Source organism: Nyctereutes procyonoides, unplaced genomic scaffold, assembly GCF_905146905.1.
Source record: "Nyctereutes procyonoides isolate TBG_1078 unplaced genomic scaffold, NYPRO_anot_genome, whole genome shotgun sequence".
NCBI lineage: Eukaryota > Metazoa > Chordata > Mammalia > Carnivora > Canidae > Nyctereutes > Nyctereutes procyonoides.
Window position 1 is genome coordinate 10,061,270 of NW_026575031.1, and position 19,485 is coordinate 10,080,754.

At 41.2% G+C, this 19,485-nt stretch overlaps 1 protein-coding gene across 1 annotated transcript; it reads right to left on the minus strand.

Moving 5' to 3' along the window:
- Positions 1 to 4,515: 4,515 nt before the first annotated feature.
- CATSPER2 (cation channel sperm associated 2) lies at positions 4,516 to 19,472 on the minus strand. The gene is made up of 12 exons (XM_055316582.1): positions 18,987 to 19,472; positions 18,501 to 18,647; positions 17,778 to 17,951; positions 17,517 to 17,585; positions 11,044 to 11,216; positions 10,384 to 10,539; positions 9,983 to 10,107; positions 8,574 to 8,752; positions 8,260 to 8,359; positions 7,907 to 7,963; positions 5,162 to 5,382; positions 4,516 to 4,807 (listed from the first exon to the last, which is right to left on the minus strand). The coding sequence occupies exons 1-12, from the start codon at positions 19,093 to 19,095 to the stop codon at positions 4,518 to 4,520; spliced, it is 1,800 nt and encodes a 599-aa protein (XP_055172557.1). The 5' UTR covers positions 19,096 to 19,472; the 3' UTR covers positions 4,516 to 4,517.
- Between the last annotated feature and the right edge of the window lie 13 nt (positions 19,473 to 19,485).

The window sequence follows — 19,485 nt, forward strand, 5'->3', positions numbered from 1 at the left end:
TTGAAAAAGTCAGCTATAGAGAGCCAAGAGGGGAAGTTGTTAAATACATATAAAGAAGTGCTTTGTGAACTTTAACATGCATATGTAACACTTGATTCAATAGGCCCTAAGGATGGGACCTGTGATTCTGCACTTCCAACAAGTTACCAAGTGAAGCCAATTCTGCTGATCCTCAGAGTCACTCTGAGCAAAGCTAATCAAAGATGCTGCTCAATGAGCATCCACTGTGTGGATAGCATATGTAAGATTTATTAAAAATATTTCCTTGCTCTGTTTTATAAGGTTTATTGATTTCTGATTACCAGGCTAAATGGATGCTCCAATCCAGATCTGATTGGACCATCTCTTTCTTGAAATTCTATCTTGGCTTTAAGGACATTACAATGATTATCCACTGTCTCTTCAGCTCTTCCCTCTCAGGCTTCTTTCTGGTTCCTCTTCCTCCTATCCCATAAATGTTCCTGTTTCCCAGGTTTCTGTCTCCATCCCTCTTCTGTTTGTATTTAGTGGAAATCCTTTGTTATCTCTAATTCTAGTTTATTCTTTTGGAGTTTGTAGGTATACAATTGTGTCTAAAAATATTTCTAGTTTTTCTAAGGATTTTTATGTATTTATTTGGGAGATCAAGAGAGTAGAGGGAAGGGGAGAGGGAGAAAGAATCTCAAGCAGATTCTGTATTGAGTGTGGAGCTCAACTCGGGGCTAAATCTCACAACCCTGAGCTGAAATCAAGAGTCAGACACTTAACTGACTGAACCACCCAGGCGCCCCTCTAGTTTTTCTTTCCAAATAGATTTTTGTTGTTTTTTTATTACTGTTGTTTTAAATTTTTATTTTTTTAGTTCAAATATTAACAGTGTTATATTAGTTTCAGGTGTACAATAGAATTCAACAATTCTATACATTACTCAGTGCTTATCATGAGAAGTGCTCTTTTTTTTTTTTTAAAGTTTTTTTTTTTTTTTTATTTATGATAGTCACAGAGAGAGAGAGAGAGAGAGAGAGAGAGGCGCAGAGACACAGGCAGAGGGAGAAGCAGGCTCCATGCACCGAGAGCCCGACGTGGGATTCGATCCTGGGTCTCCAGGATCGCGCCCTGGGCCAAAGGCAGGCGCCAAACCGCTGCGCCACCAGGGATCCCGAGAAGTGCTCTTAATCCCTTTCACCTGTTTAAACCATCCTTCTCTTCTTTCCAAATAGTTATGCCCTATTTGTTATGATAGGATTTTTAATACAATATTATATATTAACATTTATTTTAAAACATTTAAAAAACATTTTTTTAATTTTATGAGGAATGACTAAAATACAGTCATTTTCCTTGTAACATAATGTTGGTCCTTGGTTTTAGACAATCTTCATTTTAAAAATTGAGATCTAGGTACGCCTGGGTGGCTTAGCAGTTGAGCCTCTGCCTTTGGCTCAGGGCGTGATCCCACCATCAGGGGATCAAGTCCTGCATCGGGCTCCCCTTGGCGAGCCTGCTTCTCCCTCTGCCTGTGTCTCTGCCTCTCTCTCTCTCATGAATAAATAAAATCTTTAAAAAAAACGAGATGTAGGTACACCTGCTGGCTCAGTCCATGGAGCATGTGGCTTTTGATCTTGGGATTATGAGTTTGAGCCCTATGTTGGGGCTCAAATAAAAATAAAATCTACTAAAAAACTACATCTAATCTATATAAAATTCACCATTTAAAAGTGTACAACTCAGTGTTTTTATGTATGAATATATATTATATATATATTATGTCCTAATGCATGTTAAGCACATAGTAAATGACAGAATGTTTAACAACAAATATTTGTAAACACTTGAGTCATCCAACAGTGGAATGGGATCCCTTCTAGATAATAAAGAAATGTTAAGCTTCAGTTGGGTACCCCCTTTCAGTGATGTTCTAAAAGATGTTCCTGATTTGATGGGAAATAAATGAACTCTGAGGTCTCTCTTTTAACACTAAAAATCTGTGGGACCGTTACTGATTTGAATAATCCTACATAGTATCACTGCCTGGAGCAATAGCAAGGAAATGGAATAAAAGTACCCTTCTTGGGATCCCTGGGTGGCGCAGCGGTTTGGCGCCTGCCTTTGGCCCAGGGCGCGATCCTGGAGACCCGGGATCGAATCCCACGTCGGGCTCCTGGTGCATGGAGCCTGCTTCTCCCTCTGCCTGTGTCTCTGCCTCTCTCTCTCTCTCTCTCTCTCTCTCTCTCTCTCTGTGCGACTATCATAAATAAATAAAAATTAAAAAAAAAGTACCCTTCTTTTTTAAGATTTATTTACTTAGGGTGGCTCAGTTGTTTAAGTGTCTGCTTTTAGCTCAGGTCATGATCCCGGGGTCCTGGAATCGAGGCCATATCTCTCAAATTTGAGAGAATGAGAGAGGGCGCATGAGTGGGGGGAGGGGCAGAGGGAGAGAATCTTTGAGCAGACTCCCTGTCATTGAGCGAGGAGCCCAATGAGGGGCTGGATCTCAGGACCCATGAGATCATGACCTGAACTGAAGCTGGACGCTCAAATCAAGAGCCAGATGTTTAACTGACTGAGCAACTCAGGTACGCCATAAAGGGACTCTTTAAAAAAAAAGATTGATTCTACAGAGAGAGCATGAGTGGCAGGGAGGTGAAGAGGGAGAGGGACAAGCAGACTCTGTGTGAGGGCAGAGCCTGACACAGCACTCTATCCCATGGCCCTGAGATCAAGACCTGAGCAGAAATCAAGAGTTGGAGGCTTGGGATGCCTGGGTGGCTCAGCAGTTGGGCATCTGCCTTTGGCCCAGGGTGTGATCCTGGAGTCCCAGGATGGAGTCCCACATCGGTCTCCCTGTATGGAGCCTGCTTCTCCCTCTGCCTATGTCTCTGCCTTTCTGTGTGTCTCTCATGAATAAAATCTTTAAAAAAAAAAAAGAGTTGGAGGCTTAACCGAGTCCTCCAGGCACCCCAATGTTTGATGAAAGTTAATAGTGCATAGGAGAAGCAATGTTCATAGAATAGGCAATGGAAACAATAGTTTTCAATTACTTACATTATAGCTTCTGGGATCTCTTTACCCTCCCACCTCCAGAAGCCTGTACCCATCAGGGAGGGAGATGGTAAAGTTAGGACTCTGTCAGGACATAGTGGTTGGAAGGGTGGGGGTTACAGTGACAAAGTCAAGAAAAAGTGAGATTCAGGAGCTGTGAGAAGAGCAGAAAGCAAAGGACCATGGGCCCCACTGGCATCTGAACTAACTTTTTCACCTGACTTTATACTTTTTGGTATCCCCTATGTCTCACAGATAGACCACTAAGTGATTATCAAAAGTATTTATTAGACATTTATACTTTGAATTCTCCATTTCCAACTATTCCTTTCATTAATTTTTGCCAAAGAAATCGATGCCATCCATCGTCAGCTTTACTTGTCTTCAAAGTTCATCAGCGCCTGCACTGTAAAGAAATGGGAAGCTAAGAATATTCAGGACATACAAATGTTTGAAGATCTGGCTTTTCTGGGTTCTAGGTTCCCACCCAAATTTTTACTAACCTTTACTTTCAGTAAGCCCTCTAAATTAACCCAGATTAAAGAAGCTCCCTTGCTCCTTCTTTCACCCTCTTTCTACCCAGAGAACAAGTGGGAAGACAGGGCTGAGGACAACTGGAAAGAGCAGGATTAACCTTAGGCAACATTTTGAAGTAGGCAAAGCCTGTCTGTGACATTCTGCTCTAAATTTTGTGTTCCACTGTTAATAATTCCTCTGATTGCCCTCCTGAGCCTACACATTCCTTTTCCCTCGTTGTTTTCACAGTGAGCTGATTTCAATTAGGTATGAGGAAACAACACTAATCCCTATTAAATTATAAAAAATCAGGACGCCTGGGTGGTTCAGCAGTTTAGCACCTGCCTTCAGCTCAGGGCATGATGCTGGAGTCTCGGGATCGAGTCCCACTCTAGGGCTCCCTGCATGGAGCCTGCTTCTCCCTCTGCCTATGTCTCTGCCTCTCTGTGTGTCTCTCATGAATAAATAAATAAGACCTTTAAAAAAATTATAAAAAATGGCCCCTGTTCCAGTTTTTGTATTTTTAGAGGGAGAATTTATTAACCCAAATTCACCTCCAAGTGGTAAAATTTCAAAAGAGAAATTTAGGGGAAATAATTTTGGGCAGGTAGTTTTCCACTTAAATTAACTCTATTTAAATAATGTACATTCTTTCTGCCTAGGCTACCACTAGAAGGGGCTGAAAGGAAGAAAGGGCTATAATTCATAAATTTCTTTGGGGGCTGGGAGCAGTGGGCATTTACGAGCTCTCTGCTCACTATATAATCCCCATTGCTATTCAACTTGAGGCTGAGGCTTGAGCCTCATCTGCAATTGGACACTTTCTTCTTGGAAAACAAGCTCTCAGACCTCTTAGGATTTAGATTTTCCCTACTGGAAAAACAAAGCTGTCAGGTTCTCTCTAGATTATAAGAAATCAGGACATTAAAATGTAACATTAAAAACCAAAGAATTACCTTTTTTAAATGTGAGGTGGAAATTCAGAGGCTGAAATACCAAAATAGTGGATACTTGCCTCCTTCTCCCCAGTTATATATGCAATTCCAATATGCTACTCCAAAGTACTTAGGCCTTGGTTCCCATGACTGCCTTAAATCCATACCTGCAAACTCCTGCAACTGCTTACGCTCCTCTAGGTTATACTGAAGCTTTTCTAGCAACTCAAAATATCGGAAGAGTGAATCTCTAGGCCAAACAACTTGATCATCCTGATCCATTTGCATTAGTCCAGGCAGATTCTGGTGTACATGAGTCTCCCAGTCCAACTGACCTAAAGGGAGGAATGCTTCTTAAAAACATGTCTAGACCTGTGGAAGCTGGACAGAGCTAATAGATCCTATCGTGTGTGGAAAAAGCAGGGATGAAAGAGTAAACAGGAATCAGGGAGGGAAAAGGGTACATCACCAAGAGACCACTTTTTACAATAAGTAAAGATGGCCACACTTACCCAAAGTGAAGCAGAAGTACAAGGGAAATGAAAGAAAGCACAAAGTAAGCAATTAAGACCAGAAAATCATACTGGAGGAGAAAACTGGAAGTAGATAACAGTGGGAGAGCTCCTCTATTAAGATTGGGATGTCTCTCCTGGAGGAGTCCTAATTCAAATGAAAGAAACTCTGCTTACCAATGGGGTCTACATATCTGGAGTCAGAAGAAGAGGAATAGGATGAAGATGAGAAGTAAGAAGAGTGAGAGGAGGGGGAAGAGGAGGACTTTTTCATTTTTGACAAGGACGCTTTTGTTTTTGACACAGGTGCTCTTGAACCCTCTTCATCAGCATTGTGTTTAGACTCTTCTTCAAAATCTTTTGATAACTCCACAGATTCCCTTTGTTGATTGGCATTTCTATAAGTGAAAGGAGAAATTTTATTGCTTCAAATACATTCATGAGATAGGGCTAGTTCTTTCATTATGCAGGCCCTGGCCCTTGCCATCCCCTAAAACTGGGACTTAAGGTAATGAGGGCCAAACTACTCCCAAAATTTGAGCTTTTAAGCGCTTTCAACTTCAATGATCTCATGTGGTATATCCCTAATAGTGCCCCTCACCACATAGCTTCCATGTTCCATTTTACTCAGGCTTCAACATTTCACACTCTACCTTATTTTGCTAAGTTTTAGCTCTTCACTCTATAGCTCTATGCCTATTATACCATAACTATAGCTTCACTCCTTCAATTCTATCTCTTGAGAGGCCACAAGGCTCAGTTCATGACCTTTTTATCTTCCCCATCTATAGTCACTCCTTCGGTGATCTTTTCTCCTGAGTTTAAATGTCTTCTAAACGTAAATTTAAACCTCTAGCCTAGATTTTACTCCTCAATCCAGACTTGCATATACAACTTTTACTCACATATCACCACTTGAATGTCCGATATCTCAAATTTAACCCAAATCAAATTCTGCCCATCAAACCTCTTCCACCCATAGCCTTCCCCATCTTAGCTAACCCATCCTTTCAGCTACTCTGGCCAAAACTTCAGAGACATACTCAACTCTTCTCTTATACTCCAACCAATTCACCAAGAAAACCTACTGATTCTACCTTAAAAAACATCTTTTCTCACTGGTGCCACTCTGGTCTGAGCCTCTTGCCTCTTGTCTGGATAGCTTTAGCCTTCAACTCATCTCTCTGCTTTTTCCCTTGTTCTACAGTGCATCATCAACAAGGCAACCAGAATAATCCTTAAATGTAAGTCATTTCATGTCACTGCTCTACTCTGATCTCCATTTCACTCAGAGTAAAAGCTTAAGTCCCTACAGTGGCCCTCACAGCCCTACAGGATCAGGTCCTCATTATCTCTCTGACCTCATTTTCTATCACTTTTCCCCACTGATCACCCTGCTCTAGTCACAGTGGTTTCTTTGCTGTTTATCAAACTCAGGAATGCTTCTGGCTTAGGGTCTTTTACTAGCTGTTCCCTCTGCCCATAATACTCTTTCCGTAGATATCTAATGCAGTAATCCCCTTATTTCCTCCAAGTCTTCATTCAAATGTTACCTTTTCAATGAGGCCATCCAGACTACCTTGTTTAAAATTTATAATTCATCTGAAATTCCTACTCTATATTCCAAACCTCATTTTTTAAAAAGATTTTATTTATTCATGAGAGACACACATAGAGAGAGGTAGAGACATAGGCAGAGGGAGAAGCAGGCTCCATGCAGGTAGCCCTATGTGGGACTCGATCCCAGAACTCTAGGATCATGCCATGGGCTGAAGGCAGACTCTTAACCACTGAGCCACCCAGGCTTCCCTATTCCAAACCTTTTTAACCTATTCTACTTTTTTTCCTAATGCTCACCATGTTTTAATACATTAATTTACTTATTTTATATATTGTTTATTGTCTCTTTCCCCCTGCTGATATGTAAGCTCCATGAGAACAGGCATTATTGTCTCTTTTGTTCACTGATATAGCCCAACACCTAATGAGTATTCAATATTTATTTCTTGGGGTACCTGACTGGCTCAGTCAGTAGAGATTTGACTCTTGATCTCGGGGGGTCATGGGTTCAAGCCCCAAGTTGGGTACAGAGTTTGCTTAATAAAAAAAGTATATATAAGTAATAATAATTATTTTTTAAGCAGGATCCATGCCCAATGTAGGGCTCGAACTCATGACCCCATGATCAAGAGTCGCATGCTCTACCAACTGAGCCAGCCAGGTGCCCCTAAATAATTATTTCTCAATGGATGAATGAATTTCTTATTTCTTCTTCTGCTCTCTTGTTCACTGCTGAACACTCAAGGTCTAGAATGACATCTGCTTCATAGAAAGTACTTGTATTAGTTACCTAAGGCTGCTGTAACAAACTACCACAAACTTGGTAACTTGAAATATCAGAAACTTATTCTCTCACAATTCTGGAAGCCAGAAATCTGAAATTCAGGTGTCAACAAGGCCATACTTTCTCTGGAGGCTCTAAGGGAGAAGATTCTTTGCTCCCTCTAGCTTCTGGCAATTGCCTAGCATTCATTGGCTTCCTTTCGCTTGTGGTTGCATCATTGCAATTTCTATGTCCATCTTGACATCTCTTTCTTCTCTTCTCTATGTCTTCTCCTCTTCTATCTCTTATAAGAGCCTTTGTTGCTGCATTTAGAACCTCCCTGGATAATCCAGGATGATTGCATCTCAAGACCCTTAATTTAATTGCATCTGCAAAGACCCCTTTTCCAAATAAAGTCATTTTCACAGGTTCCAGGGGATTAGGTAGGACATGGACATTTCTTTTGGGGGGTCACAATTCAACCCCCTACAATAAATAGTTATTGAATAAATGGATTATCTATCAAAATCAATCTTCATCTTTGGTTTTCTACCCTCTCCTCCTTCATGTGTGTCCATATCAATTCACCAATTCCTAACCTGGCATCCACTTTGCTAAGGCTTGACCTCATTGCCTCAGGGGACAGGTTTTGTCTTCTGCAAAGCAAAAAAACACAGAAGAGAGTTACACTGATGCAGAAATGTGGTAAGGAAAAAATAATTCAGATCATAAAGTGAAGAAAACTGAGGAGAACACATTGCAGTAAAAGGTGAAAAAGAGTGAGGAAGACCTAATGGTGGATAAAGAATCAGGCAATTGGGGAATTCTAACCTTCGGCAAATCTTCTGTGGAAGGGAACGGGAAAATGCGGTCAAGGCCAAGGGGTAGAAACAGGGAATGAGGTTGGGATACCCTTCAGAACTAAACTTGGGTTTGAAAATGGGGCAGAGACCTCTGGATAATCTGCCGCTTGAATATGTCGGCTTTATGCTGAACCTCCAGATGTGTCATCTCCTCATTCAGCTCATTCCTGATATTCTGGAAGTTAGTAACTGCCCCAGAGGGCCATTAGGAGTTGGGAGATGGTGGTGACTAGACCTGGGAAGAGGGCTTGGGTGGGGAGAAACCAACTGAAATATCCATTCCAGGCCCCAAGCTTTCCTGCTACCTCAAATTCTCTCTATACATAATCTACCAATCCTAGCTTTCACCTTAATTTCTTCCCAGCCACCCCTCACAACCAAGCTTCACCTCTTTCGTGCTTACCCATCATGGCTACTATAATATTTCGAAAGATAATGGAACCAAGTAACAACCAAAGGATGACATAGATGCTGCTGAAGGCACGGCTGACTTCAGGCACCTTCCAGGTATCCTGAAGCAGTGCATACCAATGGTCCATGGTGAAGAGGATGAACACTGTCACTAGAGAATTCAGCAGGTCCCTAAATAAAAAGGATATGTGGGTACAGACAGAACAGAGATCTAAATCTTTCATAAACAGTACTTTCTTACTCTTAAAGCCACATAAGAACATTTCTTTGTAGTTTGCTCTGACTTTGGTTTCTTTTCTATCAATTTTTTAGTTAAGCATTCTTCAGTTTAGGTTTTTTTTTTTTTGGGTTTTCCTTTATCATGAATAATCCATAAATCTCTCACTCTTCCATTAGTGCCTGGAACATAGTAGGTGCTCAATAAGCAGTACTGGCTGAATTTTTAAAAATTGAATGAATCACCAACTATGTATCTTTTTTGTAAGTTCACTCTTCACTGTTCTATGGATTCACTGAACAGGAGATCACTTAAAAAATTAACAAACATCATTCCTATTTAGTTCCCTGGTATGAAGTGATTCTTAAGTAAATAAGATATAAACACGTGATCCCAAATAATGAATATGTCACCAAAGATCTCATCTAAATGAAGGTATCTAAATTTTCCTTCTTTCCTTCCTAGTCCTCCATATACAATTTGCTGAAAATATCAGGGCCTGAATAGGATGAATATTTAGGACTTTCCTAACTCAAAACTCTTACGAAGCTACCTGTTAGTCTGAGACCTAAGAGGTGCTGACAAGATTGGATTCCAGTTCACAAATAACATTATCTCATCTAAATCCAATTGACTTTCTACTAGCAATCAGTTTTCTCTAGACAAAGATCTTATCAGGATTTTATTTTTCAATGAGTCTAGGTATGTGCATGTGTAACCTCCACACATAGACTTTGGGGTAAAACCAGTGACCTGTTTGAGAGTCATAGTAACAAGTGTTGATCACTTACATTGTGTCAAAACCTGTGCTAAGTGCAAAAATGCATTACTTTTATTCTTACACTCTTATGAGATAGTGCTACTATATTTCCAGTTCTCAAAAGAAGTAACTGAGGCATAGAAACCAAAGCTTAATCACTGGGGTATACTGCTATTTAAAGATGGTTGATGAAGGGTTGTTTAAATTTCAAAACCCAAGGCAAACCTGGAACTAGCCACACTATCCTCAAAATCAGAGCTAATATCACTCACTATTCCTTTGCTTTCTCTTTCTTTCTCCTTATTGTGTTCTATTCCAGTTTCTTACAATAGACTACACTTTTTGTATTACTTACTTTGGACTAGCTTCCCAGTTTCTTGCCCAACTCTCTCCCTCCACCCATGATTTCCCCGGTCCTGCCTACGAGAAGAACATGTGGTACTCCAGGTCCTGGCGAGTTGAACGGGTGTAATCCTCAAAGAAGTAGACACCAGTCACAGCAAAAATGTAGAAGAAGATGAGCAGCAACATCAAGAGGAAGGTCATGCTCTAGAGGCCATGACCTCAAGTCAGAGCTGGGCCAGATTAGGCTGATTCTACCTATAGCAGAGTCAAGCCCAACCTGGCAATCCCCCACCAAAACCCTTACTTCCACTCCAGAGCCCAATTATCTCTAGACCATAGCAGCTTCCCCCATCCCTTTCTCATCCAATGACATTTCATAGGGTCCCTTGTTGCCTTCTTTGACCCACCCAGACTTGTTTTATGTTAAATTCCCATGTTTATTACCCTGCCCAGTTGGTTTAGCTGCAATAATCAAATCACCTTGAGAGCCCTCATGAGGGCCAAAATAATGACTCGAATTTGACGGAATCGTGCAAAGAGTTTGAGAGATCTTAGCACCCGGCAGATCCTCAGCAACTGGAGCCACACAGACTGGCCTGTTACCCCTACCAGTACCACAACTTCAGGAAGCAGGGACTGTGGGAAACACACAAATTATGAGTAAAATATACCCAAAGCACCCATGCACAGTTACCCCTTCTTTATCTCATCTTCCTCATAGTTTGTTGGGTATTATTCCTAGAATAGCATTCTCTGAGGACTATTTCCAATTGAGCCTTCCTATACTAAGTTACTTAAACTCTGTATTTCAATTTGCTCAAACATAAAATGGGGATAAACATAGTGCTTATCTCATTGGATTGTTGTGGAGCTCAAATGAGAAAAATACATGTGAAACACTTAGAAGAGTGCCTGGCACTTAGTAAGTGCCTAGTAACTGGTGGATTGTTGGGGTTAATGTTGTGGTTGCATTCAGTCTTGCTCCTACTACCAACAACTCCTACAATGACTGCTCTTAGTTTTAGAAAAAACATCAAGATAATGAAGTTCTTGTGATCTAATTAAATTTTCTTGTCATTATGATTCACCTAGGCTCATTCTTCAGCCCACTAAACTAATCCTCAGGATATCTATCCTTACCAATACAGTGACAACAAAATCAAAGACATTCCAGGCATTCTTCCAGAAGAGGAAAAAGCTGGATATCCACATAAGAAGGATCTCTAAGATGAAAATAAGCAAGATGAACCAAGCTGCCACCTCCAGTGTCAGTTTCAGAGACCACAGTTTGGTATTTGAGGATTCAAGCAGTTCTGTGAAAGTAGAGCAAAGAATGAAAAAAGGTTAAGGAATTGGGAAACTGAATGATATAAAATGATCAGAAGCTATTATAAACCATAGCTGTGCCTGCGGCTATTCCATTTTTCTTTGTTTCTCTTCTTAACATTGATATTTTTTCCAACCTGTGGAATACAGGGGAGGACAGAGTTGACCATGAAAAATAGCAACAACTTGTCTCCTGCTGGTATCAAAATGCCTAACAGCTGCAAGTCACTGTCTTCCCATTCTGGGGCCACACAGCCATGAAGGGATTGCTCTCTTCACTACCACTGATGCTGTCTGTTGTACTGGTACTCCAGTCCCAAACTTCACAGAGAAGCAATAAGCCTTGAGAATAGAATGACAATATAGGCCATGATATGTAAAGTGCTTGATAAGGGAACTAGAAACAAGAAGTCAGAATTATGAGACATACTGGGTTATAATAAAAAAATTATTTGGTTGTTAGTTTTTTTTTTTAAGATTTTATTTACTTATTCATAGAGACGCAGAGACACAGGCAGAGGGAGAAGCAGGCACCATGCAGAGAGCCTGAGGTGGGACTCGATCCAGGGTCTCCAAGATCACGCCCTGGGCCACAGGCGGCGCTAAACCGCTGCGCCACCCGGGCTGCCCTGTTAGTTTTTAAAACTTTCCCATTTTTCTCTAAAACTCATTTTGTCCTGCAAAGCAAATTAAATCCTATACATTCTCTCTAAAACCCTATTATTTGCTAATTGGTATTCCTCAACTTACTGCCTTCATCTTTCAACTCTCTTCATTTCTTTTATGCATTTAATGGATGTATACCATGCTGTAGAAAAAAACCCTGCTAAAATCAAAATAGGCTTAGAAGCTAATAATTTAATATGTTTCCCCTTGAAACACAACAATCTGAGAGCCTCTAAATGCACCATGACTGATATCCTCGGCAGTTAATGGAGATTGGAAGGACATCTCAATCACTCTGAACAACATAAACTACTATTGATTTTGACACTTATACAGTTTGAAATTGTAATTGTTTTTTGGCTGGTTATATCCATAATATTAAATTTAAAAATATAATATGAAAAAATAAAGAAAAACAAATAATATATAAAATATATTTGATCCCCACACCAAACAACATGTAATGTAATTTAAAAATTCATTTGTGGATAAATCATGTATTTTTTTTTAATGATGAGAGGGAGAAAAGAAGATTTGGCTCATTATATGCACAATGAAGTAAGGAACACTAATGCTATATAAAGTTTTTGATCAGATGAATGCAATTTATAGAATCTGATGAAGATCATCTTGAGATAAACTTGCAGAAATATTCTTATATATAGCACATCAAGATATCTCTAGAACCTCAAAATCAATGTAAAAAAATTATAGTGATGTTATACATAATTTTTTTTAAATAAGAACTATTCACACTTGCAATGTGTTATTTTCAGAAAATGGATTGCAAATGAGTCAAATCTTCTTTTCTTCCTCTCATCATTTGGAAACAAAATGTGAAAACTATAAAAGTAAGCCAAATTGATGTTTAAAATGAAAAGTAGAATTACCAATATCATTTGTTAATACCTTCACACATAAATTTCCACTTACATCTTAACATATATATTTAACATATAATACATAATATTATAAACCAGAAATTAATGTTGTGTCAGTTATATCTCAATTTTAAGAAAAGAACAAAAAATCAAATTAAAACCCTATAATATAGGAACACCTGAGTGGCTCAGCAGTTGAGCATCTGCCTTTGGCAGAGGATGTGATCCCGGGTCTGGGATCGAGGCCCACATCAGGCTCCCTGCATGGAGCCTGCTTCTCCCTCTGCCTATGTCTCTGCCTCTCTCTCTCTCTCTCTCTCTGTATCTCTCATGAATAAATAAATAAAATCTTTAAAAATATATATAATACATAAAGCACACATATTTGATCCCTGAGCCAAACAATATATGATGACCTTTAAAAATTCATTTGTGGGGATGCCTAAGTGGCTCAGTGGTTGAGCATCTGCCTTCAGCTCAGGGTGTGATCCTGGAATCCTGGGATTGAGTCCCACATTGGGCTCCCTGCATGGAGCCTGTTTCTCCCTCTGCCTATGTCTCTGCCTCTCTGTGTGTGTGTCTCTCATGAATAAATAAATAAAATCTTTATTTTTTTAAATTTTTTTAAAATTTTTTTTAAATTTTTATTTACTTATGATAGTCACAGAGAGAGAGAGAGAGAGAGGCAGAGACACAGGCAGAGGGAGAAGCAGGCTCCATGCACCGGGAGCCTGACGTGGGATTCGATCCCGGGTCTCCAGGATCGCGCCCTGGGCCAAATGCAGGCGCCAAACCGCTGTGCCACCCAGGGATCCCAAATAAAATCTTTAAAATAAATAAATAAATAAATAAATAAATAAATAAATAAATAAATAAATAAATAAAAAAAAAATTCATTTGTGGGCAAATCATATATTTACGTTAAAAACACCATGGGGGATCCCTGGTTGGCTCAGCGGTTTGGTGCCTGCCTTCGGCCCAAGGCATGATCCTGGAGACCTGGTATGGAGTCCCACATCGGGCTTCTTGCATGGAGCCTGCTTCTCCCTCTGCCTGTGTCTCTGCCTCTCTCTGTGTGTGTGTGTGTGTGTGTGTGTGTGTCTCATGAATAAATAAAATCTTTAAAAAAAATCATGAATCACTTTAAAATGGCATAAGTAAAAATGTGCTAACATAATTTTTAAATTTATATTATACACATTAAAATACAATATTTAAAAACATGCTAGTCTAAAATATTACTTTACTTCAACTTGTTTCTTTACATCATCATAAAAGTAGTGGAATGATTAAACTCTTAAGGAGGTTTTCAAGTTTATTTTACTTTTTTTTTTAAATTTTTATTTATTTATGATAGTCACACACAGAGAGAGAGAGAGAGAGAGAGAGAGGCAGAGACACAGGCAGAGGGAGAAGCAGGCTCCATGACCGGGAGCCCGACGTGGGATTCGATCCCGAGTCTCCAGGATCGCGCCCTGGGCCAAAGGTAGGCGCCAAACCGCTGCGCCACCCAGGGATCCCGGTTTTCAAGTTTATATAGCTGTATTATTATGAAACAAAATCATAAGACAAAAAAGTCTGGGGATGGGGCACCTGGGTGGCTCAGTTGGTTAAACTCCTGACTCTTGATTTTGGCTCAGGTCATGATCTCAGGGTCATGAGATGGAGCCCAGTGTCAGGTCCTGAGCTGGGCTTGGAGCCTGCTTAAGATTCTCTCTCCCTTTCTCCCTTTGTCACCTCCTGCCTCCTGCCTCCTGGGAATGCACACTTTCTCTAAAAGAAAAAAAAAAAGACTAGAGAGCTTTGATCTAGAGAACTGTTCATTAATTACTATTTCCCCCCCTATCTATAACACTGTGATCTGGAAAATTGTTTTTAAAAGCCTAAACATGTTTTTTTTTTTTTTTAAGATTTTCTTTATTTATTCATGAGAGACACAGAAAGAGAGGCAGAAACTTAGGCAGAGGGAGAAGCAGGATCCCTGTGGGGAGCCTGATATGGGACGCGATCCCAAGATCCTGGGATCACGACATGAGCCAAAGGCAGACTCTCAACCATTGAGCCACCCAGGTGCCCCAAAAAGCTAAACAGTCTTAATGTTTATCACATGAATTAGTCTGTTCAAAGAAATCTGTTAGTCCCAAACTCTTTCCCTTTACAAAATCCTCCCACCTTTTTACCATGAGAATATACTTAATAAGATATAATTTTCCTGAACTTGCCAGATAATTTCCACTCAAGCAATATACCTGTTCTGTGGCACAGTGATCATGTTTCATATCCAACTGTTTTACCAACTAGAATGGTTAGTGCTATTGTATTTTGGTTTGTCCTTACATCCAGGAAATCCTGTATATTTATTGCTGTTTACTTTATTCCAAGGCTTAAGACTATATCCCTAACCTCACAAGGCAAATACATGCCAACTATCATACAAGAAATAGGAAATTTGGGTGACTTGGTTCAAAATCCTCACCATAATGGGAAGAAAATAAAATACTTCAAGGTACAGAGGCACCTGAGTGGTTTAGTTGGTTAAGTATCTCTCTTTTTTTAAAAAAGATTTTATTTATTCATGAGAGGCAGAGAGAGATGCAGAGACATAGGCAGAGGGAGAAGCAGGCTCCATGTGGGGAGTCCCATGTGAGACTCAATCCCAGGATTCTGGTATCACACCCTGAGTCAAAGGCAGACACTCAACTAGTGAGCCACCCAGGTGCCCTAAGCATCTGACTCTTGATCAGGTCACGATCTCAAGGTTTTGAGATCAAGCCCCGCACCCAAGCTGCAAGTCAGGCTCCACACTGGGCATGGAGCCTGCTTAAGATTTTCTCTCTCCTGGAGCACCTGGGTGGCTTGTGGTTGAGGGTCTGCCTTCGACTCAGGTCATGATCCTGCCTCTGTCTCTGCCTCTGTATGTCTCTCATGAGTAAATAAAATCTTAAAAAAACAATTATCTCCCTTTCCCTCCATCTCCTTCCCCTCCACACATGTACATACACACACACACACACTCTCTCTCTCTCTCTCAAAAAATAAATACTTCAAAATATATAGTATACTGTAGTATGTCAATGATATCAAGTATATATTTAAATATCTTTGACCCTATTGCATTAAAAGACTTATTTTATTTTTTTTATTTTTTAAAGATTTATTCATGAGAGAGAGAGAGAGAGGCAGAGACAGAAGCAGGCTCCCTCAGGCAGAGGGAGAAGCAGGCTCTGTGTAGGGAGCCCCATGTGGGACTCAATCCCAGGTCTCCAGGATCATGCCCCCCGATTATAGGCGGCGCTAAACCCCTGAGCCACCTGGGCTGCCCTAAAAGACTATTTTATTTTATTTTTATAATTTTTATTTATTTATGATAGTCACACACACACAGAGAGAGAGAGGCAGAGACACAGGCAGAGGGAGAAGCAGGCTCCATGCACCGGGAGCCCAATGTGGGACTCGATCCCGGGTCTCCAGGATCGCGCCCTGGGCCAAAGGCAGGCGCCAAACTGCTGCGCCACCCAGGGATCCCCAAAAGACTATTTTAAGGTGGGAAAATTCCCCAAAACAGTGAAGATGAAACAAGGAAGTGAGTACTTCTACTGTCCTCTTCATCATTTCTAAGCAGTTTGAGATGATAATCAAATGAGCTCACTGATTTTCCAGATGTTCTTTTGCTTTTAATACATTTCATGTAATTTAGGAATTATTTTATTTTATTTTTTAAAGACTTTATTTATTTATAGAGACACACAGAGAGAGAGGCAGAGACACAAGCAGGCTCCATGCAGGGACCCTGACGTGGGACTCGACCCCGGGTCTCCAGGATCACGCCCTGGGCCGCAGGCAGCGCCAAACCGCTGTGCCACCAGGGCTGCCCTCGGAATGATTTTAGAATCTTTTACTCTTTAAGTCATTTTTTTGGCTCATCTACTATTTTGTATATAACTTTACATACTTTGTGAGCTTTCTTATTTGTACTTAATCTTTAATATACTTGTAAAAAATGTAAATGTTGCATCATTCACTGATAGGCACCAAAATCGCGAATACAAAAGGCTAATTTAGGGATCCCTGGGTGGTGCAGTGGTTTAGCGCCTGCCTTTGGCCCAGGGCGCGATCCTGGAGATCCGGGATCGAATCCCACGTCGGGCTCCCAGTGCATGGAGCCTGCTTCTCCCTCTGCCTGTGTCTCTGCCTCTCTCTCTCTCACTGTATGCCTATCATAAATAAATAAAAAAGTTTAAAAAAAGGCTAATTTAAACAACTATTAAACTGACACAAGAAATATAACTGGTCTTCACATCTTCCATTTCCTGTGAGTCTATTATACTCTTAAGACACTTAGAGTACTAAGTGTCTATAAGTACTACTTTATATCTACCACACTCTTGAGAGCCCTCCAAATGTTTCGAGGTCTTAGCAGTTGCACAAATCCTACTCCAGGAGACCTAATATAATTGTCCCTATCACAATTCAAGTAACATTCAGGGATGCCTGGATAGCTCAGTGGTTGAACGTCTGTCTTTGGCTCAGGTCATGATCCTGGGGTCCTGGCACCAAGTCCCGCATCATGCTCCTCACAGAGAGCCTGCTACTCCCTCTGTCTATGTCTCTGCCTGTCTCTCTGTGTCTCACATGAATAAATAAAATCTTAAAAAAAATAACATTCAAGAAAAGAAATGGCCAATTTATAGGAAAAATGACTCCTAGTCACTTCCTTTTTCATTCAATGTCAGTTCTCACCTATTTCAACCATCAGTACAATCGTATTCAAAAAGATGAGAAAGATGATGAAGTTTGTGAAGAGAGGACCTGTTTTCTCTTAAGGAAACATACGGAGTGGAGTTGTTTCTTATACAGGTGAAATAATAAAGGCAAGAATAGAACCAGCAAGGATAAGAAAAAAAGTGGAGTTTGGAAGAGGGGAAATAAGTCATCAGGCAGAGGATGAAGCAAGAGAAACAGGAAAGGCATGGGATAAAAATGAGCGGCATGAAAGGATACACTCAAGGACCCATCCAGCCCACAAAGAAAGGGGTGGTCTCTGACTACAGCGCACTCGAAGCCTGCTCATCAGTCTCCGGGCACGTGTAATTCGTTCTACATGTCGAGGCTTTATGGAGAAGCGCACAAGCTGGTGTTGATCTCCCAACATAAGCTTCTTCTGGCCAGAAGGATCTACACCAAAAATTAAAAGAGGACAGTGGAGATAACACACACACACACACACACACACACACACACACACACACAAAGAAAAAGTCTCTAGGGAATATGAAGAACAGGCAGCCAGGGGCAGGGGTACTGGTTACATAATGGGTTCCCTAGTGCAAAATTTGCCTTGCTGTTCTTTCTCACAGCAATTAACATTAGTTTGGAATAAGAGCTAATATATCACTTATGACCAACACTGTCAACACCCAAGAATAAAGGCAGCAGTTTCAACTCTGAAAGTTTTCAGTGTCTTTCGTAGAAACTTTCAACTCAGCCAGGACTAGGAGTCATCCTAGGCCAAAAAGCGAGCGACTTTTACTTGGGTTCTTCTATCTCCTGGGTTCAAAGAGCTTTATTTACAAAGTCTTATCAGGTTTGATGTCATTTACAAACCTAGCAACCAAGCCAATCTTCCCTGAATTTTTCACCCTTAAAATAGTTTCTCTGCTTTACTCTTTGGAGGGTGCAGAGAAGAATCTTAAATTTACGCTAGTTATGAAACAGGCTGCTGACCAACTATCTCTCGGATAGTGTGTCTTGGCACAGCTTGGCTCAAGCCTTGCAGATGCTCGATGAGAGAGAAAGTATCAATGAGACGTGAACGAATGGCATCAGCTCGGGGCAGTTGCACGTGTCCTGTTGGGTGACTGGTGGCCATGTCTGTTAAAATAATGGGAAAACCAAGTGTCATTTCATTCTTGGAGTGCACCAAAGATTGGAGGTTTACTTCCCCTTCTCCTACCCTCTTTGCCCTTAAGAAGTCAAACACATTTTTTTACCAAGACTCGAGGTGGGGTTTTTTTTTTTTTTTTTTTTTTTTTTTTTTTTTTTTTTTTGCTTTGGTTTGGTTTTTTTTGAGAAACAAAAGGAGCTAAGAGTCGTAAAAGAGACCTTGCTTAGTAGACTAAGTGACCAGGCACCTTCACGTGTATGACAGCATTTCTAATTAAAAGTAGCAGCCACAAGGCAGGAGTCCCTGGGCTGGACAAAGAGCCGCACCTGGACCTGAGGTAATCAGGCAACGCAGTGAGGAGGGGCAGTGGGAGGGCTTCGGGCTGCGTCGGAAAGACGAACCAAGAGGAATTGGACAAATGCAGCAGCCTGACATTTTGAAAACGTGTCCCGTCCTAACTGCGTCCCTCGGGTGCAGGCTCCACTCGCGCTTCTGGGCCTCACCTCAGCCCAAGCTCTGTTCCGCCCACTCAGCCCCGACTTCGCTTCTCCGCCTCCGACTCTGGCGACCCCCGAACTCAGCTCTCCCCACGGAAGACGAGCTCAGAGCGGGCCCCCAGCTCGGCTCCACCTCAGTCCACCTCAGAGCGGGCCCCCAGCTCGGCTCCACCTCAGTCCACCTCAGAGCGGGCCCCCAGCTCGGCTCCACCTCAGTCCACCTCAGAGCGGGCCCCCAGCTCGGCTCCACCTCAGTCCACCTCAGAGCCGGCTCCACCTCAGGCCACCTCACTTGCTCCCTGGGTTCCGGCTCGCCGCGGGCCCGGCC

Coding starts and splice junctions, on each gene's coding strand:
- CATSPER2 (XM_055316582.1), bottom strand. CDS start 19,095: ATGTCAGGCTGCTGCATTTGTCCAATTCCTCTTGGTTCGTCTTTCCGA. Junction 10,540..11,043: donor ATTTTGTTGTCACTGTATTG/GTAAGGATAGAT, acceptor TGTTTCCCACAG/TCCCTGCTTCCTGAAGTTGT. Junction 7,964..8,259: donor AAGCGGCAGATTATCCAGAG/GTCTCTGCCCCA, acceptor TTTGCTTTGCAG/AAGACAAAACCTGTCCCCTG.